The sequence below is a fragment of the Leucoraja erinacea genome, chromosome 8 (genome assembly GCF_028641065.1).
Source record: "Leucoraja erinacea ecotype New England chromosome 8, Leri_hhj_1, whole genome shotgun sequence".
NCBI classification, from domain to species: Eukaryota; Metazoa; Chordata; class Chondrichthyes; order Rajiformes; family Rajidae; genus Leucoraja; species Leucoraja erinaceus.
Genome location: NC_073384.1, coordinates 52,026,525 through 52,050,547, shown reverse-complemented (window position 1 = coordinate 52,050,547; position 24,023 = coordinate 52,026,525). Strand labels below are relative to the sequence as shown.

General features: G+C 41.1%; 1 protein-coding gene across 1 annotated transcript in view; it reads right to left on the bottom strand.

The window, feature by feature from the left end:
• The window catches only part of hhat (hedgehog acyltransferase), a 170,483-nt gene that overhangs the window by 59,449 nt on the left and 87,011 nt on the right, over positions 1-24,023 (bottom strand). Inside the window, exons 9-10 of the mRNA XM_055640018.1 lie at positions 23,521-23,722; positions 16,190-16,334 (exon numbers count right to left, since the gene is read on the bottom strand). Coding sequence (XP_055495993.1) covers positions 16,190-16,334; positions 23,521-23,722 — 347 coding nt within the window. The remainder of the gene's footprint in view (positions 1-16,189; positions 16,335-23,520; positions 23,723-24,023) is intronic.

Sequence of the window (24,023 nt, the reverse complement as noted above, 5' to 3'; positions counted from 1 at the left end):
GGGAGTTAGATGTGGCCCTTGTGGCTATGGGGATCAGGGGGTATGGAGAGAAGGCAGGTACAGGATACTGAGTTGGATGATCAGCCATGATCATATGGAATGGGGGTGCAGGCTCGAAGGGCCGAATGGCCTACTCCTGCACCTAATTTCTATGTTTCTATGTTTCTGGCTTAGCCGCCGCTCAGCCCGTCGCCATCCTGCCAGCCGCTGCTGCTGCCACTCGGCCCGTGCCCGCCACTCAGCCCCCCCTACCCACCCGCCTGCACGCTCGCTGCTGCCACCGGGCCGGGCGGGGGATGGAGTCTGTTCGTTACGGTGGGCACCACGAGTTTCGACAAGCTGGTGGATAAGATCTCCTCTAAGAGGGCCGTGATGGTGAGTTGCCGCGGCGGAGGAGACGGACTGTCGCAGCCTTTCACCCGGGGGGACGGGTAGACGGGACCGCCAATGCCGCAGAGGGAGAGCGGGGGAGAGGGGGCGAGTATGGGAGAGAGAGAGAGATGGGACCAGGGCCTCCACTGAACCCCCCCCCCCCCGGAGGAGTTTGTGAGTGAGGTGGGGGAGGCCACAGTGCAGGAAAGGGCGTCGCTGTCCCGGCCGTGGCGTTGACTGACAGGAGAGGAGATGAATCTGCGTGGCACTGACTGACAGGAGAAGAGACCTATCTGCACATGCATGGTTTTTAAGATTTTTATACCTTCATAACTTTTGAAATATAACATTGATTGGAATAAAACTTATTGCACTTGCAGCACAGGAGAATGGCGAGTAAAATGGCAAAAAATCGTAGCACTATCATGTACCATTTTTACGCAAATAGAAAAACCACACAAACCGAAAGAACACAAGGTCAGAGCCTTAGTTATGTACAGACAGGTGCAGTAGTAGGCCATTAGTCTGTCCAATCCCTGAAGAATTTTATGTTTCTATAAGATCCCCTCTCATCTTTCTAAATTCCAGTGAATATGTCCAGTCGATCAATTCTTGCATCATATGTCATTCCCGCCATCCCAGGAATTAACCTGGTGTACTCCCTCTATAGCAAGAATGTCCTTCCTCAAATTAGGAGACCACAACTTCACACAATACTCCAGGTGCGGTCTCACCAGGGCCCTGTACCACTGCGGTATGACCTCCTTGTTGCTATACTCAAATCCTCTCGCTATGAAAGTTAAGTTTCCAGTACTCATTTTATGAGCCCATGTTGAAGGGTTAGAGAATTAGGTATTCATTGTTAAGTGTGGAACAATCTCTACTGATCTGCTTTATTACATCCCTTTGCAACAAACACTGATATCCTATATTTTTGGTTGTTGAATTTGTTTATAGATTAGGAATGAATTTAGGAAGATTTTCAATGAAGTCTCCAAACAGTCCAACCATTGGTAATTACTTACAGAAACCAACGGGAATCCAGTATCTATTGTTTCCATAATCCCACACCTGCTTGCGCCAGTCAGATTTATGCAGCATGGGAACTGGCCCATCAGCCCACTTTCCATGTTCACCCTGTGAGCTAATCCCATTTGCCTGCATTTGGCCCATATCTCTCTAAACCTTTCCTATCCAATTATATTTTAAATGTTGTAATCTCTCCTCCCTCTACCCCTTATTCTGGCAGCTCTATATATTTCCACCTCATTTAAATATTTCCCCTCTCCCTTAAGCATATTCCCTCTAGATTTATTTCCATACCCAGAGATAAAGACTGTGACCATCTACATCGCCTGTGCCCCTGTAAACCTTTGAACAAAGAGATCATTGGGCAGCAAAATATGGAGCTCAATGACCGTGATGCTCATAAGACACAATGGCTGTCAAAATTGCACAGTACCACAAGCAGTATGATTTTTTTCATGAATTAGGGTTCACCTTAATTTCTTTTTAAAGAAAATGGTAATCTATGTGGTGATTGGACATTGTCTATTAAGTTCATAGCTGAATTTATCTAAATTCCTCTGAAGTGAGGATTTAAGGGACTTTTATAACCTGTTATGATAGAATGCTAATGTACAGTCAATCATGGAAAATATTTCATAGTTGACTTAGCACAATTAATTATAATTGTAAATAATCTTTGACAGCATTAATGAAAAAAAACAATGCTACGTTTAAAAAAAAAAAGAAATGCATGGAAACACAAACTTCAATCCCCTGAGATCACATCAAACATTGATCACCCGTTTACACTAATTCTATTTTATCCCACTTTCTCATCCACTCCTTACACACTTTTGGGCAATTTACAGAGGCCAATTAACTTACAAATTCTCATGTCCTCACAGCGACTAATTAACGTACAAACCTGCATGTCTTTTGGGATATGCGAGGAAATTGGAGTACCCAGAGGATATCCTCGCAGTCCCAAAGAGAACGTGCAAACTCCATAATGTTAGTACCCCAGGTCAGGATTGACACAGGTCTCTGGTGCTGTGAGGCAATAGTTCTACCTGCTGTGCTACTCTGCTGAATGTGCCAAAATGCTTATGTGATATGGATCAACAATAATGTGACCTTGCAGTTGTAATTTTACAATTATCTAACGCCGTACCCTAATTCCACTCATGGCAGGAATACGAGTGCGGATGTACTAATTGGAGATGCAAACTATCTGTAAAGGCACATGATGTCTGAACCAATTCTAAGGGCTGATTGCTTCTGCCTTTCATGTGTTGTTTTGGCATCAGGGGCACAATAATGACAAGTTGACGAATGAGAACAATCTACCAGTCATTTGTAGCTTTGAACATTTATCTCTTGGGTCCAACATACAAAGTCCACTAGAGTTAAAGGGAACTGTGCTATTGGCACTTTAACATTTTGGCAATGGGCACATTTCTACTGAGAATTTGCATCTACAATTATACTAGTATTCGCATCACGAGTGGTAATCGGGCTATGGAGTTTGATGTTCATGAAAATCTCAGGGCAATTAAATTTTCTTTCCTCAAATATCAAAGAGAGCCTTGATCCCTCAGCCCAGGAATAATATATTCTATTTTAAATTATGTAGGATGGAAATAATGATACACACACACACACAAATTACAAATTATGAGAAGGAGTTGAGCACTCAACTCCAAGTCTCATCAGCTATTCAAAAAGATCATGATTCAATCTACTGTAACCGTCCTACCTCTAATAGCCAGTAGCCCATGTCTTAACTAACTGCCTCGGTCTTAAAAATATTAAACTCTTGTCTACATCCTTTGAGGAAGACGTTTCCAAACAGTTTCGATTTTCAGGAAACATTGCAAGCCATCTCAATCTTAAAATGGGCAACCCACAAAAAGAAACATCCTTCCCAGATACATCCCATCAAGACACTACAGGACCATAAATTTCAAATAATTAAATAAGATTCAACAGCACATACAGAGGATGCTTCCACTGACAGCCTGGTGGGTCTAGAACTGTTAGTTCATGGTTCCAGGATATGGTGCAATACATTTAGGACTGACATGATAGATCGATCTATCTATCTATCCATCTATTTAAGGGGGTGAATAGATTTTTAAACACAAAAGATACGCAAGGAAAGGGGGTGAGTGAGCAGGAACTTGGTATTCAGATAGAAAATCATACTGAATAGCACAGTATGCTCAAAAGATTTGAAATAGACTAATCCTGCTACTATTTATTCTATACATAGACAAAAAATGCTGGAGTAACTCAGCATGACAGGCAGCATCTCTGGAGAGAAGCAATGGGTGACGTTTCTGGTCAAGACCCTTCTCCAGACTCAACCTGAAATGTCACCAATTCCTTCTCTCCAGAGATGCTGCCTGTCGTCCTGAGTTACTCCGGCATTTTGTGTCTATCTTCGGTTTAAACCAGCATCTGCAGTTCCTTCCTACACCTATGTGTTCCATGTTGGTTTTAAGCAATGTAGTCAACATTATATTGGAAACACAGCACAAACTTTAATAAAAACCATTGATAATGAAAACCATAATGAACAATCTATTTTACAAATGGTGATTGGAAGATAAATATTATCCAGGAAAAAAGGATATCACCTTGCTCTTTTTCACAGTACCATGGAATCTCTCATGTTAAATAAAGATGGAGCATCAGATTAACATCTCAATAACAAGTTGTTGGTGGCCATTGTTTTACAGCAAATTACATCGTCAACTAGCTTTCAAGTTATCAGCTTTTTGAGAGTTGACAGAAAATAGGTTGTGGCTATGACAGTCGGAGAAGGAATGGAATGAGGAGAGTGTGGTCCTACCAAACATGAGAGTCACTGAAGGGAGATCTCATTTCATAAGCTGTAGTCAGCCTGTGAACACTGAGGTGGGGTAGATCACCTTATCATCACAATATTAAAGATGTCATTAGTGATTTGCTTCAAAGATGGGGCAGAAATCTAATCGGAAAGATCCAAACCTGGAATTTAAAGTCAAAGCACCAAGTGTAGGAAGAACTCAGTGGGTGAGGCAGAATCTGTGGAAGGAAGAACAGGTGATGAGAGAGGGATAAAGGTGAAACGGGTTGGAGGGGAGGGGAATGAGGGGGATTAAAGGTAAATGAAGGACTCCGGATGATCTCGCCTTTATTCCCCCCCCCCCCCCCCCCCCTTTTGCCACTCCCGTCCTCTTCCATTTTTATACCTCTCTAGCTTTATATTTCACTCCTCCCGTTTCCTTATCTGACATCACTCCCAAAGAGTCCACCAATACTATACTGGGAGTTGGGTCCGCGCCAACCAGCGATCCTCCAGAGAGCTGAGCTGGAGCCAGCGCCTACCCCACGCACCGGCTGCAAGACCAGGCAGACTCCTCCAGCCTCCCCCGGACAGGGATGTGGCACTCGGGAGGGGACAGGGACGGCCCAGCAGCAAATCAACAGCACCCACAGCACCAGAGACCCAGGCCCCACACTGCAGCATGATCTCGCTCACTAACTAGATGAAATGAAGGTCTGATAACAGCAGATCCGCTCCCAACAATGTTTATGGCGAGTGCTCGATGACCTGGACATGCGCAGTCGAAATTCTGAACTCACGTAGAGTCCGCCACACAGAACGTGTTAAGAGCTTGCTGCGGGCTGGATAAAATCTCGTGGTGGGCCGGATGTGGCCCGCGGGCCGTAGTTTGGAGACCCCTGTTAGAGACAATAGATGCAGGGGTAGGCTATTCACCCTTCAAGCCAGCACCACCATTCATTGTGATCATGGCTGATCATCCACAATCAGTACCCCATTCCTACCTTCTCCCCATATCCCTTGACTCTGCTATCTTTAAGAGCTCTATCTAGCTATTTCTTGAAAGCATCCAAAGAATTGGCCTCCACTGCCTTCTGAGGCAGAGAATTTCACAGATTCACAACTCTCTGGGTGAAAAAGATTTTCCACATCTCCATTCTTCTTAAATCCCTTATTCTTAAACTGTGGCCCCTGGTTCTGGACTTTCCCAACATCGGGAACACGTTTCCTGCCTCTAGCGTGTCTAATCCTTTAATAGTCTTGCATGTTTCAATAAGATCCCCTCTCATCATTCTAAATTCCAGTGTATACAAGCCCAGTCACTCCATTCTTTCCACATATGACAGTCCCGCCATCCCGGGAATTAATCTCGCGAACCTACGCTGCACTCACTCAATAGCAAGAATGTCCTTCCTTAGATTTGGAGACCAAAACTGCACACAATACTCCAGGTGTGGTCTCACTTGGGGCTTCATGCTGGCTCAATCACTACCGGCTGCAAATTTATCTGGCTTCTATCTCCTTTAAGATCTGGTCCTACTTCAAGGATCTCTACCCGACATTTCACCCATTCCTTCTCTCCAGAGATGCTGCCTGTCCCACTGAGTTACTCCAGCATTTTTTGTCCATCTTTAGTATCCGTTGTAGCGGCCGATTATTATATCGTTCAAGAAATTACTCCCTCTAGCCACTTAAGAGACAACATGGGTTTAGGAGAATGTCGTATTACGCATGTGAGCTCTCCGTGAGACTGTCAGAGCTTCTCGAAAGGCAAATCTTCATCACAGTCGTTTGATTAATAGTTTCTTTATTGTTAAAGAAAAAATGTAAGATATTCATCCAACCTCCTTCTCCGACTCACACACTTTAACCTTCGTCAAACTTCAGCATATCACTTTTAAATGTTAGAAAACTCCTCCTGTCTCGACAAAATTCCACATTAGAAGGTGTTCCTTTTAGCCATGTTGAGTTCTAAAACTAAACTAGCTAACAGCTTATGTGCAATAGAACCCAACAGCAAACACGCCACTGACTACGTAATAAATCCCACCCACATAATCACGGGCAGACTCAAATTTAAAGGCAAATGCCATAATTAATGACACACAAAATAAAGCCAAATGGCCACAACCTACCAGCCCCTAATTGTTCCGAGTATATAACGAGGCAATTATTAATAAACATCAAAAAAGTAGCCATGAAGGCTTAACATTTCAAAAGCAAAAAATAGCATGCATTATATATCTGCATTCAGCGACTCTTCTATTGTCACCTTCGCCTTCTAGAAGCAAGCATAACTTGATTATTGGTCTTATTAAAACACTGTTTTTGGTTTAAAGTCGTACCGTGCGCACCATATCCTTAACATCAGGCATGATACCCAGTATATAGTCCAAAACATAAAAGTCCACAGTTTTGATAGCTTGAAACTTCTTCTGCCATGTCAAAATCAACTCATGGATGTGTTGTAAAAGTAATGATGAAGTGCGAAAATCCTTCGAGAGAATAACAAGATTCTCAGCAATAACGTTCACCGTTAGGTTTGGTTTAATTTCTGGATCATTAGCAGAGATTTCAAATCCCAGCTCAAGCTTTGGCCATTCTCTGTCTGGCTTACAGAGAGACTCTAGTTAATTGATCCATGTCTTATCGCTTGAGAAGTGGTTTGCTGTCAGTTTTCTAGAAACTTCATCCACAGGATTTTCTTTTGTATTAACATATTTCAATTGTGAAACATTAGTAGCTCCCAATGCTCTTTCCATTGGCAAATTGTCTCTGTCCAAATCCAACTCTCTGGTTTATTTGGCTCTATCATCTGGTGGAATGATTTCACAATTGTTGCGGATCCAATTGGAAAACGCGAGTCCTCCCTTATTGCAGAGGGAAGTCAGATTGAATTGCTTCCTGCTCAGTAGACATGGATTTTAAGCAATCATCCACATAGAAATTATTTTTCAAAGAGATTACTTCATGAAATGTAGTATTCTTGTCAAACTTACATTTCAAATTCTGGATGCATTGCTCTGCCGTATGACAATTGTTCGTTAGACTACACTTTCTTGTTTGAAAGGTAAGTCCGTCAATCTTTACCGAGTAGTTCATAATATCCACAAACTTTAACTCTTCTCTAGACATTTCCACAGATTCCTTATTGGTACTTTCATTGGTCATGACTGTATTGCTTCATCACCAGTTTTTCTATTTTATCAGTAGATATTTGACCAACAGCAATGGCAGGGTAGTTCTTCTGGCTCCCGTTTCGTTATCCCTTCTCAAGGAGCCATGGATAACCCATTCAAGTTGGGTTTTCACAGCATACTGTCCATCACCTTGGCTCCTCACAATCTGTTTAGGTTCCAATGCCTTCAATACATTTGTTCCGATAAGTAGGTCAACACTAGAATTTATTTTAGATATTTTGACATCCTTCAGGTAAGGCCACTGTTTCAATTCCTCACATCTGGGTATATTTTGACGACCAACAGCATGGTTTCATGTGTAAACACTTTGGATATTGGTCTAAAATTATCTTCATCTAGGCTGGATATCTCCATGCTCTCTTTATCTTCATTCATGGTATGCAATCGAATCTTTGTCTTTTCCCCTTTGATGTTCAGTCTTCTCGTCAGGTTTGCTGTGCAAAAGGTAGCCGAACATCCGTGATCCAAAAATGCATATGTTTGCAACACTGTATTCGTCTTGCTATTCCTTACCTGTACTGGTAAGATAGAGAAGATACAGGCTTCAACCCTGGCCCCAATACGAGCAGTTACTTGAGGTGAGGTGACAGCATCACTAGTAGCTGGCTTCTCCTTCTGTTCTGGTTGCTCCAGCTCCTTCTCCTCTATTTGCTCTGGTAGCTTTTCTTCTATTTATTCCAGTTTTTTTCTTCCATTTGCTCCGGTGGCTTATTTACAGTGTGAAGTGCTTTAGGGTGATATTGCTTGCACTTATCACAAATGATAGGACTCCCACAGTCTCTCACCATGTGTCCTTTTTTCAAACATCCAAAACAGATTTCAAGAAATCCACCATTTCTTTATATTCTTTCTTCTTGAATCTACGACACCACCTTATGGTGTGACCAACTTCATCACATAACAAACAAAATCCTATTTTCTTGATAGTAAATACATCTCCTTTCATTCCATCTGTCGTTTGCACAGGTATTATGGTGGTAGCAAAACTGCTTCTCTATATTTTATAGGTCCTGATCTTTCGTCAGTTTTGGTAAAGGTAGAACCTTTGTTAGTTGCAATTAGTTTATGATCTTCAATAGTCCCGTGGAGTGGCTCTAACATGTACCGTACTTGCCTGTCCAAGAAATCCACCAGGTCTGGTGGCTTGGCTACTTGCTTCCTCTTACCCAATATGCCGCCTGCTTCATCTCTCCACTTTTCTCCCAGTCTTCTGGGAAGCTTATTAATGACGACTCCAGTATTACTTGCAAGATTCATTTCCTCCATGTGGCCGAGATTTTTCATCGAGCTGCAACAACCTCTAAGAAATATTCCATAATTACTCAATGCTTCCCCATCTTCTGGCTTGATATCTTTCCAAGCATGGGCCTTCTCCATGTATGTGTTAGCAATCCTCTGTTCATTACCAAAACGTTCTTTAAGTGACCTTCTTGCCACTTTATAGCCTTGGCTGTCAGGCTCATTTTGTCAACTTTCTACAAATACCTGAACACTTCCGCTTGTGTACTTCACCAGAAAACGTAAGCGCTCCATTTCATCCGTAATTTTAGTTTCTAATACTTCTTCTAATGCCCTTATGAAAGTTTCATACGGCAAATGATCTGCATCATATGGAGGAATTTCTACTGGTGGTAGAATGAGAGAGGGGTTTTGTCAAGCTATGATCTTGTTGAATTCAGCTTGCCTATTCGCCAATGCAAATAATCCATCCTGATAGCCTTGGCTTGGCGCCAATGGACGATAGACAGGCCTATGTGGCTCGTACTGGCTTGCTCGAGCCTGTATACCAGGCCTCAGAAAAGCGTACTCTGCTGTTGCTTTGTCCCGGGCATCTACAATCGCCCCATCATTTGTTTTGGTCCAGCACCCATTTGCTGAGATGAAGTGTTACCCATCCTATATTGCCCCAATGGGTGTTCAAAACCAAGACCTCAATTGTGGAATTGATCCAACTGCTGACTCACTTGCAGCAGTGTTTCCTCTCAAACCAGAGTTCATCGTCTTCGATGCTTTAGAGCTGCATCTTGAACCCTCAATTTCCAATATCTCCTTCTTTGATTTGTCCACCGCCATCTTTGTGTCTAGTTCCAGCTGTTCTTTACGTCGCCTCATCTGCTCCTTTTGTCGCCACATCTGTTCTTGTTGCGTCATCTCTTCTATCATCCGTTTTTCTTGTCGCCACATCTGTTCTTATTGTTGCGTCATCTGTTCTTTCATCTGTTCCTCTTGTTGCCCAATCTCTTCTTCTTACTTAATCTCATGTTTCGTTTTCAAGGCATCCGCTTCTACTGAAAGAGCGGCTAGATCAGCTTCCACTCCCAATAGAGCAGAAACCCTTGATGCTGAACTGGCTGTATGTCCTGATCTTCGTGTAGATACATTTGAGATACTATCCCGTGGTGTAATCTTATCTTCCATTCCAGCACCTTGTTGAATCGCATCTCCTCCTTTGACACACGCACTCTGATAAACGTCAGCTAACCATCGAATGTTGAGGAAAATGCTGGAGAAACTCAGCAGGTGAGGCAGCATCTATGGAGCGAAGGAAATAGGCAACGTTTCGGGTCGAAACCCTTCTTCAGACTGATGTGAGGGTGGGGGGTGCAGGAGGAAGAAAGGAAGAGGCGGAGCCAGAGGACTGAGGGAGAGCGGAGAAGAGGAGGAGAAAGTAAGGACTACCAGAATTTGGAGAAGTCAATATTCATACCACCAAGCGAAATATGAGATGATGCTCCTCCAATTTACAGTGATCCTCAGTCTGGCCATGGAGGAGGCCCAGGACAGAAAGGTCGGATTAGGAATGGGAGGGGCAGTTGAAGTGCTCAGCTACCGGGACATCAGGTTGGTTATTTCAAACCGAGCGGAGGTGTTCGACGAAGCGATCGCCAAGCCTACGCTTGGTCTCACCGATGTAGAGCAACTGATATCTAGAGCAACGGATGCAATAGATGAGGTTGGAGGAGGTGCAGGTGAACCTCTGCCGCACCTGAAAAAACTGCTTGGTTCCTTGAATGGAGTCAAGGGGGGGGGGGGGGGGGGGGGGGGCGGGGGGGAGGTAAAGCGACGAGTGTAGCATTTCTTGCAATTGCAAGGGAAAGTGCCCGGAGAGGGGCTGGTTCGGGTGGGCAGGGACGAATTGACCAGGGAGTTACAGAGGGAGCGGTCTCTGCAGAAAGCAGATAGGGGAGGAGATGGGATGATGTGGCAAGTGATGGGATCACATTGGAGGTGGCAAAAATGTTGGAGGATTATTTGTTGTATGTGACGGCTGGTAGGGTGGAAAGTGAGGACAAGGGGGACTCTGCCCTTGTTACAAGTGGGGGGGATGGGCAGTGAGAGCAGAGTCACGGGGTATAGAAGAGACCCTGGCGAGAGCCTCATCTATGGTAGAAGAGAGGAACCCCCATTCCCTGAAGAATGAGGACATCTCCCATGCCCTGGTGTGGAACACCTCATCCTGGGTGCAGATGCGGCGTAGACGGAGGAATTGGGAGTAGGGGATGGAGTCGTTACAGGAAGCAGGGTGGGAAGAAGTGTCATCCAGATAGCCATGGGAGTCAGCTACCATCTTCTGGCATCTTCCATGGAATCATTGAATAACTTCACCCTTTCCTCATACCACTGGGTGTGTCTTTCGCATTGTTCCTGAGATGGCTCTGAATCCAGCAGTGCATTCTGCTTATCTCCAAGCTCTTTACCAAAGCTGCATATCTGGTCTAACTTATCTTTCACCTTGTTCACGTTGTAATCTGATTCCATTAGTTCCTTCAGGCCATCAAATAGCTTTGGTATCTTCTTCCATAACTTGTTTCTTTCCTTCTCGGTTTATTTCAGAATTGCACCTCAGGCTTTACCTGCTCCTTCTAGATACACGAGTTTTCTGTAGCTTTTAATTGACCTGTTAACTTGTGCCCATATTGAGTTTCTCTCATTCTCAGTCTTTCCAGGTAAGCTGCTTGTCCTTGGCCTGAGTTTGACTTCTCTCATCTCACCCACAGGCTCTTCTGACTCACCTGTTCCATCTTGCTCCATTTTAAACAGGTCTTGGCAGATTACTAAATCTTCAAATTGGATGAACAAGGACTTCTTCAATTTGCTTTAGTCTTGTTGATAAACATCAGAGCATATATTCCAAAACATTAGATAAGAAAATATAACAAATTGGATCTTCAGACAACATCCACAATATCTTCAAAGTTAATAATGATGTTAGTTCAAAAGGAACATGTCTTATCTTGTCTTCGAAACAACTCAAGGTCGAACATCTGGTTTTCTGAAGTAAAATAGTTGCTTCTACTCATGATTTCGTGATAAGGTCTTCAATCTTCAGATAAGTTGTGTCGCTGTCGATAAACCTCTAAGCCACCGCTGACCGAGATCTATTGTCTTCAGTTCCTCAGCTGGAACCGGTCTTCTGGCCGAATCTCTCCCGAGATCCATGGCCTTATCTTCTGTCCGTCTTCTGGGACTTGGCACACCTCCTGTCAGAGGTATCCTTCGACTCGATGTAGCGGCAGATTATTATATCGTTCAAGAGATTACTCCCTCTAGCCACTTAAGAGATAACATGGGTTTAGGAGAATGTCGTATTACGCATGTGAGCTCTCCGTGAGACTTTCAGAGCTTCTCGAAAGATAAATCTTCATAGCACAATCTTTTGATTAATAGTTTCTTTATTGTTGAAGAAAAACAGTAAGATATTCATTCAACCTTCATCTCTGACTCGTACACTTTAATCTTCGTCAAACTCCAGCATATTACTTTTAAATGTTAGAAAACTCCTCCCGTCTAGGCAAAACTCCACATGGTCATAGGGTATTCCTTCTAGCCATGTTGAGCTCTAAAACTAAACTAACTAGCTAACAGCTTCTGCGCAAGAAACCCAGCAACAAGCACGCCACCGACTACGTAATAAATCTCACACACATAATCACGGGCAGATTAAAATTTAAAGGCAAATGCCATAAATAATGACACAAAATAAAGCCAAATGGTGATAAGATAGATTAGAGCATCTCTCAAAATTTGTTACAACTATGCAAGTACTTTTAAAGTAGTTTCCATTGAATTAAAATAATTACAATGTGAAAAGAAATCATTCAGCCCATCATGTACTGTCAATTCCTTAGGAGTATGACCCAATTTATTTCATTTTCTTCACTTTGCATTGAACCTTCAACTAATCTTTCAGGTAGCCCATTCCAAAGCACAACAACTTGCTCTGTATTATGCATCCTCATGTCATTTCCTGTTCCTTTACCGATTACCTCAGTTCCCCCAGTTATTTGTCCAACCACTAGAAGCAGTTTTGCCCGATTTACTCTATCAAAACCAATCATGACTTTGAATATATGAGTTTAATCTCCCCTCAGTATTTTTTCTGCTCCAATGATAATCGTTTTAGCTTCTCCTGTTCAGTCACATAACTGAAGACTTGTATCTCTGGTACTATTGTATATTTTGATACAATTCTTATATTGCTGTACCCAGGACTGAATACAATGGACTGGATTCTGCAGTTGTTAAGGCAAAACTATCAGCATTCACCATCTTTGATGTGATGTATACAGCAACCACTCTGGTGTGCAGTTAATTACTAGCATCCTGAAGTTAAAGCCCTGCTCTCCATTTCACTTTGTATCGCAAAAAGCCTAAAGTTTGCAAGATCAGGTAATATTCTCACAGGAAAAATATCTCCTGAAAATGTATGCTTTGATATATGAAAATATATGATATATGAAAATGTATGAATCATATATCAGTAAATATGATTTGGTGGCAAGCACACCAAATCATATTTACTGATTAATATCATAGTTGCAATTTCCGCAGAAATATATCCAAACACAATGAACTTTAACAGTTTAAAAAATAAATACATTTTGAATTCAAGATTAATCTTGTGCATAATTATGCAATCCTGATTTTTCATGCATTATAGAATGCTTAAAATATTAGTTAAACATTTAGCATTTTTCCCTTCCTGGTAAAATAGGGAAAATTACTTAATACAAAGGGCAGTTTGGTGAGATCACAGCTGCTGCCCATAAGAGATCCCAGTGATACTGAAAAAGAAGAATTTTGCTCAATAATCACACAGAATGTTTGAGTAGCTTTTTGGCATTATTGGTAAATGCTGTTGCTTCACAAATGACGACAAATTCTGAGCTGCTAATCATGTTAGGCTTAGCTTAACTATTCTACTTTTGTATTCAAATCTGCTATTAATAATGCCAATGAGCTTATAGTTTGTTTTAAATTGGTTTCTCAACTTTCTATGCCATCTTCAAAGATTTATGCAACTGCACCCCAGATCTCCCAACTCCAGTAACCCTTTCAACATTATAGCATTTGCTTCACATTATCTTTCATTATTATAATTTAAAAAAACCTTAGATCTGTAATAAAGAGGAACAATTTTCTGTTCCAAAAGCAATCAGTCAAAATTCTCATTTTGCAGCATGCGTTTCAACACACTGCTACAGAGAGACAGATGTGCAATGCAATTCTTAAAGTTTTGGTGTGGGATGGTTACTGCTGTGTGAGAATGCTAGAGCAATAAAGATTGGGAAGGGGATTTCAGTAGAAGACAACAGGGAAAATATTCCTCTGAAAGAACTAAATATGTGGTGGTAAAGAAATGTGCAGAGTTTTTTTTAATAATGTTGACCAATCCTATAAATCATTCTTGGACTTGAAAAAGGGGGAAAGAGCAGGTACTGTCCAACTGTAAACAAAATAACTTGCATAAGAAATTTCATGCTAACCACATTTTACATGTCATGCATATAAATGTAAGCCTTACAAATGTGTTTTACTACCCTGTATATATTTAATTGCCTCCCATTTACAGGAGCACCTTGCAGATTTTGGAAAAGAGACCATGTTTAAACAATTTTTTTTTTAATACTTATACTAGGGCACACCCTTAAACCTCGTGACAATAGACAATAAGTGCAGGAGAAGGCCATTCGGCCCTTCGAGCCAGCACCACCATTCAATGTGATCATCAAACTCTTTTCCGCCATTACCCAGTCACGTGACCCTAATCCCGACTGCCGAGGGTTCACAAAGCAAGTGACCTAACCACCAGGTAGCGCCACAAATCTACTGTTTAAAAACAAGCTCCTCCTTTCCAGTATTCAAGGCAATGAATTTTCCAGGAAGTGTTCAGAATCTAATCTACGCATGTGTAAAAAGGAACTGCAGATGCTGGTTTACACTGAAGATTGAAACAAAAAGATGGAGTAACTCAGCGGTCAGGCAGCATGTGTGGAGAAAAGGAATAGGTGGCATTTCAAGTCGAGACCCTTCTTCAAGCCGAGAGTTAGGCGAGAGGGGAAACGAGAGATATGAAAAGATACAAAATCTAACTGTAAAAAAAAATGTAATTTGTAGCTGAGCTAGGCATTATCACTTCAGTCTAACTCATTGACTTCAGCATTAAATAACTTCAAAAACATCAAGATGCTGGAACAAAATTGATCAGAGCGAGATGAATGATCGGGTCAACGAGGACAACCCCGGTGTCAAAGGTGGAAAGACCATTGAGCTGGAAGCATTTCTATTCCCCTGAAAATCCAGAGGTTCTTATGTCCTACTTTACATTTTATCACATTCAGAAATAACTTCCATTTACTTTACAAGCAAGACATTTAAGTAACGGCGTCTGACACATTAAATCGATTTGCCTCAGTTGTCACAAACATTTGATGTCTGCTGATAGAATTGTGTTTATTAAAACAATTCCAGGAATCCCATTGCACCTGTTATATAGTGATTAGTTGGATGATACCCCACTTTTAGCAGTATCTGTGAATTAATGTTTTGATGACAGTAACCAGGAGTAAAACAGCAATTAAGAATTATTATAATTGTTAACCAAACTGTTTCAGAATCATCTATGCATAATGCAGACTTTATTTTACTATAGTTATATCCACTTGGTTTAGTTAACGATTTAAAAATTAGACAAATATTATGTATTTAAAGTCAATGATTTGTAAAAAGTAAATGTAGCAGTAAAGTGAAGTGTCTTATTCTTCAGCTGCAATTGTATGTCGTTTACATTCTAAGAGTATTTTCTAGCTTCTGTGACCATCATCGCTTCCTCATTCACATTGCTCAATGAATATGAATAACACTCTTCCCAAAAGGTATGGTTATGCAGGATGGATGGAATTGAAAGGAGGCGCCTTTGTACACTTAAATGGCAGAACATACCATTCCTCTTCCTAATAGTTTCATATCACAAATACATTTCACTCTGAGGAACACTTTTGACACAGTAAATTGTATAAAAAGCCCAAGTATATAACAATCCAAGTTCAACAAATCCTCAATACGTGTTTTTACATTTGTTCCTCTACATAAATAAGATAAACATTGAGGCAGAAAACAAACTACCATTTATAGAGTATTTATGATTATGTAAAATATCACTAATTAACTGAAAATATTCAATCCATAATTAATTTTACCCATTTTTTGGTGTTAGTTTTATAACAATGTTTTTGAATTTGACATCTTGTAATAATAATTTAAAAATCCATCTCTCACTGTTTTAACTCAACATGCTCTGCTTTAATTATATGTTTAGAGTCATCGATAAATAAATAATACACTTTGCTCCACATTTCTAAATATCTTTTACGGTATCAATGCAATTGGAACACAAAATAATTTATTTGTTCAATTGCCATGCCCTTTAGATTTTCAGGGGTAAAAAAATCTCAGCAAATAATTACTATTTATCTTGTTTTAATTGTAATCTAGTTACCTTGTATAAATGTTCGGTTCCAATAGATCTGCCCCACTTCATTTCCACAAAGAAATACCAAGTTGGATAAAATGAGTAGAGTTGTGGCAACACTCCCCAAGGCTCCATGAACTCGGCGTTGCATTGTGGTTGACAACAATTTTTCCTAAAGACATAAAAACATAAATACTATAAGAAAAAAACTGGGTTCAGCCACCCATCATAGTCATCTCATGCTTTTTCACCCAGAATCTATTCCAATTATTTACTTCTACATGGTCAACTTCTTTCATTTTCAAGCTGACTCATTCATATTTTGGCCATTTCTTTATCTAATAATTATATAGCTACAGCCTCTATTTTTAGACTATAATAACTACTTTTGCATCACCGGTTAATGTTGCTATCTCTCCAGGTCCTATGAGAAATGTCACAGCAAATTTATTATAAAATGGAAAAATGTTCCTGCTATTACATTCCAGCGTGTCCCCCAGCTCAACATGAACACTGTCATAATGCGACAAGATATGTGAAAAGAAAGAGATTAGTTAAAACAAATGTAGGTCCCTTGCAGTCAGAAACAGGTGAGTTGATCATGGGGAACAAGGATATGGCGGACCAATTGAATAACTACTTTGGTTCCGTCTTCACTAAGGAAGACATAAATAATTTGCCGGAAATAGCAGGGGACCGCGGGTCAAAGGAGTTGGAGGAATTGAGTGAAATCCAGGTTAGCCGGGAAGTGGTGTTGGGTAAATTGAATGGATTAAAGGCCGATAAATCCCCAGGGCCAGATAGGCTGCATCCCAGAGTACTTAAGGAAGTAGCTCCAGAAATAGTGGATGCATTAGTAATAATCTTTCAAAACTATTTAGATTCTGGAGTAGTTCCTGAAGATTGGTGGGTAGCAAACGTAACCCCACTTTTTAAGAAGGGAGGGAGAGAGAAAATGGGGAATTACAGACCAGTTAGTCTAACATCGGTAGTGGGGAAACTGCTAGAGTCAGTTATTAAAGATGGGATAGCAGCGCATTTGGAAAGTGGTGAAATCATTGGACAAAGTCAGCATGGATTTACGAAAGGTAAATCATGTCTGACGAATCTTATAGAATTTTTCGAGGATGTAACTAGTAGCGTGGATAGGGGAGAACCAGTGGATGTGGTGTCTCTGGACTTCCAGAAGGCTTTCGAAAAGGTCCCACATAAGAGATTAGTATACAAACTTAAAGCACAAGGCATTGGGGGTTCAGTATTGATGTGGATAGAGAACTGGCTGGCAAACAGGAAGCAAAGAGTAGGAGTAAACGGGTCCTTTTCACAATGGCAGGCAATGACTAGTGGGGGTACCGCAAGGCTCAGTGCTGGGACCCCAGCTATTTACAATATATATTAATGATCTGGATGAGGGAATTGAAGGCAATATCTCCAAGTTTGCGGATGACACTAAGCTGGGGGGCAGTGTTAGCTGTGAGGAGGATGCTAGGAGACTGCAAGGTGACTTGGATAGGCTGGGTGAGTGGGCAAATGTTTGGCAGATGCAGTATAATGTGGATAAATGTGAGGTTATCCATTTTGGTGGCAAAAACGAGAAAGCAGACTATTATCTAAATGGTGGCCGATTGGGAAAGGGGGAGATGCAGCGAGACCTGGGTGTCATGGTACACCAGTCATTGAAGGTAGGCATGCAGGTGCAGCAGGCAGTAAAGAAAGCGAATGGTATGTTAGCTTTCATTGCAAAAGGATTTGAGTATAGGAGCAGGGAGGTTCTACTGCAGTTGTACAGGGTCTTGGTGAGACCACACCTGGAGTATTGCGTACAGTTTTGGTCCCAAATCTGAGGAAGGACATTATTGCCATAGAGGGAGTGCAGAGACGGTTCACCAGACTGATTCCTGGGATGTCAGGACTGTCTTATGAAGAAAGACTGGATAGACTTGGTTTATACTCTCTAGAATTTAGGAGATTGAGAGGGGATCTTATAGAAACTTACAAAATTCTTAAGAGGTTGGACAGGCTAGATGCAGGAAGATTGTTCCCGATGTTAGGGAAGTCCAGGACAAGGGGTCACAGCTTAAGGATAAGGGGGAAATCCTTTAAAACCGAGATGAGAAGAACTTTTTGCACACAGAGAGTGGTGAATCTCTGGAACTCTCTGCCACAGAGGGTAGTTGAGGCCAGTTCATTGGCTATATTTAAGAGGGAGTTAGATGTGGCCCTTGTGGCTAAGGGGATCAGGGGGTATGGAGAGAAGGCAGGTACGGGATACCGAGTTGGATGATCAGCCATGATCATATTGAATGGCGGTGCAGGCTCGAAGGGCCGAATGGCCTACTCCTGCACCTAATTTCTATGTTTCTATGTTTCTATAAGAAGAACACTAAAATATATAAAACTGGTTTATGGTTCAAATATGAGATTATATTTTTTGTTAATATTTACAGAGGAGTCATACATAGTATACTCTAAAATTGGACCGCAGGCACTTTAAGGCCAACATTTGTTTTTGCGTTTAGTGCAAAGGACAAATCAAAAGAGAAAACTAATATTGTGAGAATATTTTTAAAGGGTGCTTTTAAATTAACGGGTTACATGCTTGAAAAACAGCGCACAATTCAAAAACACGTAAATTAAGCACATATGCAACTTCGCTGGCAGCAGTAAATTTGAGCGGATTATTGGGAAAATACCAAGCTTTGATTATAAAGAAACAGGCACGTAATTTAAAAAATGCATAAATCAAACACACATAAACTGTAAGGGACCTGTGTAAAATGTGTTGTTCAGTTCTGTGCCCAATCTCCCCCGAATCATACAACATAGAAGAGTGAATTTTTCAGTCATCAGTTGCACCCGAGACAGGCAGGCTTTGCTTCTTTGGCGCCAGAACTAAAGTGGATCAGTAAAATTAGGGATCTCTCCACAGCAGGCTATGGCCAAGTAAAAGTTATCGTGTGCATGAAATGGAATTGATGGCTTTGTGTCTAAGTTTGCAAATTACATTTAAATAGGTTGAGAGGGAGGTTGTGTAAAGAGTGCAGGAGTCTGCAGAAGGCTGGCAGGTTGGAAGAGCAGGCAAATAAGTGGCAGATGGAATACAGCATAGCAAAGTGTGCAGTTATGCACCTTGGTGGTACGAATAAAGCCATAGACTATTTTCTAAATGGGGAGAGGATTCAGTAATTGGAGGTGCAAAGAGACTTGGGAGTGCTGGTGCAGGATTCACAAAAGGTTAATTTAGAGTCAAATTGTTTGTAAGGAAGGCAAATCCAATGTTAAGGGCCTGTCCCACTGTTCGAGGTAATTCAAGAGCTCTCCCGAGTTTTAAAAAAAATCAAACTCGTGGTAAGCACGTAGAATGTACGTCGGAGCTCGGGACGTCTCTTAGCAGCTCGTAGCGCTAATGGCAGGTACTCGGGAAAAGCGGTAAGCACGTGAAGACTAGTGAAGATTTTTCAACATGTTGAAAAATGTTCACGAGAGCCCCAAGTACCTACGAGCAGCTATTACCGTAATTCTCCGAGTTCGAATCAGGGGAAACTTGGGCGAACTCTTGAATTAGCTCGTACAGTGGGACAGCCCCTTTAGCATTCAATTTGAGATGATTAGAATATAAAAACAGGGATGTATTGCTAGTCAGACCACATTTAGAGTATTCTGAGCAGTTTTGGGCCCCACATCTCAGAAGGGAAGTGCTGGTGTTAGAGAAGGTGCAGAGCAGAATGATCCTGGGGATGAATGGGAAAATGAATAATGAGTATTTGACTTTTCTGGGCCAGTACTCGCTGGAATTTAGATCGATGAAGGGGAACTTCATTGAAACTTACTAAATAATGAAAGGCCTGGATAGAGGGGATATGGAGAGGATGTTTCTACTAGTGGGAGAATCTAGGACCAGAGAGCACAGCCTCAGAATAAAAGGATGTACCTTTAGAAAGAAGAGGTTGTAGTGGCCATTTGGCTTATTTTGTGTGTCATTAATTATGGCATTTGTCTTTAAATTTTAGTCTGCCCGTAATTATGTGGGTGGGATTTTATTACTTAGTCAGGGGCGTGTTTGCTGCTGGGTTTCTTGCGCAGAAGCTTTAGTTTTAGAGCTACTTGGCAGAAGGTACACCCGAGACACGAGGTGTTTCCTAACGTTTAAAAGCGATATGCTGGAGTTTGACGAAGATTAACGTGTACGAGTCAGAGAAGAAGGTTGGATGAATATCTTACTGTTTTTCTTCAACAATAATGAAACTATTAATCATTGGGACTGTTATGAAGGTTTATCTTTTGAGAAGCTCTGAAAGTCTCATGGAGGGCTCACATGCGTAATACGACATTCTCCTAAAGCCATGTTGTCTCTTAAGTGGCTAGAGGGAGTAATCTCTTAAATGATATAAAAATCTGTCGCTGCAGATGTCCTAGAATTTCTTTCGCCTGAGGGTGGTGAATCTGTGGAATTCATTGCCGCAGACGGCTGCGCAGGCCAAATCTTTGGCTATTTTAAAAGCAGAGATTGACAGGTTCCTGATTAGTAAGGGTGTTAAAGGTCATGGTGTAATGGCACGAGAATGGAGTTGAGAGGGAAAGATAGATCAGCCATAATAGAATGGTGGAGTAGGCGATGAGCCAAATGTCCTAATTCTGCTCCTATGAATTTATACGAAAGCTGGATTAGGATGAATTGTTACAGTAAATGATTGATCCAGTTCACCAGTGAATGGAACATCAACATGAAATGGTAGCTAAAACTCATTCTAAGTGCATGATTAATACATGAAACTCAAGCACAAATAGGTCAAATTTTGAAGTGTGCTTATTGAGGAGCATTTAACTACAATCTAGAAAATACCACTTTCGCATATCCCCCAAAAAATGTTGAGCTTGGGTTTAATGCCCCACACAAAGGATACTTTTGTCAGGTCGCCATACAGGTGTTTGAATTGAGACTGAACCCAAGATTCTGACAGTCCATATTGCCATACCCTAAGTTGCACAACTATCATGAGGCTACTGGTTCTAATTTTACTGGCTAGTAATTTTTGTTACTGTTCAAAAACTCAATGTTGATAAATTATTCATTTAAAAAAAGCTATTTTGAATTTATTTCACATACAGCTCTAGGAAACAAATAAATCTCTAAAGAAATAACAATTGTCCAGCAGAGGAGCAAAGCTCCACTTAAATTGATAATATTCTTCTGCCATTTTCTGCAACATGAATTTTTTTTATAAAACAGTGGGCAAGTGCACAGTTTTAACGCAATGTTTCAGTACAGTTTAGTTTATTGTCACGTATCAAGGTACAATGAAAAGCTTTTGTTGCATGCTAACCAGAAAGCGGTATGACAATACATGATTACATATACTCTGCCAATGGCTCGATTGTAATCATGTATTGTCTTTTAGCTGGAGTAACTCAGCAGGACAGGCAGCATCTCTGGATACAAGGAATGGGTGATGTTTCAGGTTGAGACCCTTCTTCAGACTGAGTCAGTGGAGAGGGAGATACAGAGATAAGGAAGTGGTCTGGGGAGAGGGAGAATGTTTAGTGCAAGGTAATGTCAGTAAAGTCCGATCAACAGTTGGTATCACTACTGTTCTTCATAAAGAGGAAATAAAATTGCAGTTGCACCCCTATTAATATGCATTCACATTTGGAAGTAACTGTTTTGTGTAAATGCCTTAAAGTCAGGACACTTGCCATATCATTCTTGTGGAATTGTAGCAAGAGAAATGCAACCAGCTCATGTGTAAGTCGTTGATGCTGTCCTTAAATGGTGCTCATATTGTTCTTCTTACTACTGAATTTGTCAAATCAAGTAAAGAGTGCCCATTGGCTTGATCACAGCTCAAGCATGGCAGGGCCACAAACTGATTACTGCCGTCTGTAAACTCTACATACTCCTAGAGGACATTCACTGCATACAAGCTAATGTCCCTAATAATATGACAATGTCAGTACAAGGACAAAAGGTACCATTTTGGAATTTGATGGGCACTTAGATGGTCCTAAAAATGTACATTCAATGAGCGAGTTCGGTTTTCCGAAAAACGAAAGGAATCATGGGATTTGTCAAAGGTCACTCGCTATAAGGAAAAAGCAAACGAAGTGTGATTCTATAAAACTATCCTTTAAATGGTTCATATTTTTTCTTCATGATTTATGTCAAAAATAAAGAGTGCCCATAGGCTTGATCACAGCTGCATGGGGGGCAGGGCACAAACTGATTACTGGGGTCAGAAACTCTACATACGCCTAGAGGAAATTCATTGGACCCGGGGAGACACATCGCATTTCGTTGTCTGTACTGTATGTACCAAACTGACAATTAAAATTGAATCTGAATCTAATGTCCCTAATAATATGACAATGTCAGTACAAGGACAAAAGGTACCATTTTGGAATTTGATGGGCACTTAGATGATCCTAAAAATGTACATTCAATGAGCGAGTTCGGTTTTCCGAAAAACGAAAGGAATCATGGGATTTGTCAAAGGCCACTCGCTATAAGGAAAAAGCAAAGGAAGTGCTGACTCTATAAACTATGTTTAAATTCTTATTTTTATTCATGATTTATGTGTAAAAATATTCCAGGTAGCGGGAGTGCGGGGTGTAACAGCGAGATAGAGGGGGCAGATGCGAGTGGCAGACGCTGGGGGGGAAATATTGGACCGGCGGAGAGACATCGCAGTCGGAATACCAAACTTGTTTATTATCAAATTTTATTAAATAATTGAAAGAGACACCACTGTGGAATGGCACCGTGGGTCAGTGGTCGAGCTGCTGCCATACGGCGCCAGAGACCCAGGTTCAATCCTGACCAAAGGTACTATCTGTACAGAGTTTGTACATTCCACGTGTGACCACTTGGGTTTTCTCTGGGTGCTTCTTTTCATCCCACATTCCAAAGATGTGCAGATTTGTGGGCTAATTAGCTTAGTGTGTAGGATAGAACTAGTGTATGGGTGACCTTGGTCAGGGTGTACTCGGTGGATTAAAGGGCCTGTTTCCACGTTGTCTCTCTAAACTCAACATGAAAGCAGCCTGTAAATATAAAAATATTTTCAACCATCTAACCCAACATCAATCTCCACCACCACCACCACCCACTGCCACTACAACAATAATCACTTTGCATTTAGCTTGCATTTGCATGTGCATAAAAACTGCATTAATATGGAGGAAGATTGATCAATCGAGATATCAATATATTTAGCTACCTTTCCCCATATGGTTTTACCACATCAGTAGAGGACCAATAAATAATTTCTAAGTTTAAATGGCAAATTTCAAGCATTTAAAATAAAGAGCAAATTAAAGCCATGCAATAGTTTCATACATGAATACATAGATGTGGCACTTACAATTATCTCTTGTGTGGATGAAAAGGAACAGATCATCTTCAGTATATTTTCTATCATTACTCCAACCCAGTTCATGACTGCCCAGTTCAACATGAAGCTATGGCCACCATGCCAGTAGCATACAAAGCCGAAAGCCATTGCAGAGGAGAACATCATTCGTAGTAATCCATGCCGTGAGCCTCCCAAAGGAATGTATATGTACCTACAGGAACAGGAAATCCATTTGTAATTAATACAACCACATGGTGTTAAAATATATCACTGGTAGATGGTGGAGTTATAATTAAAGGAACAGGATAAATGAAAATGTAACCATGCTGATACCCCAAATATAATCACAATATTAATCCTGCTGCAAGACAAGAAGCTAAATACTTGTGCTAAATTCTGCTTTGCTAACACCTCTGCTTTTTAAACTGCACTTACCTGGGCTACCAGAAGTTGTGAATCACAGCATTTAACCAATATTTAAAAGTTGAAGCCTGTTCACATAATTTGGCCAG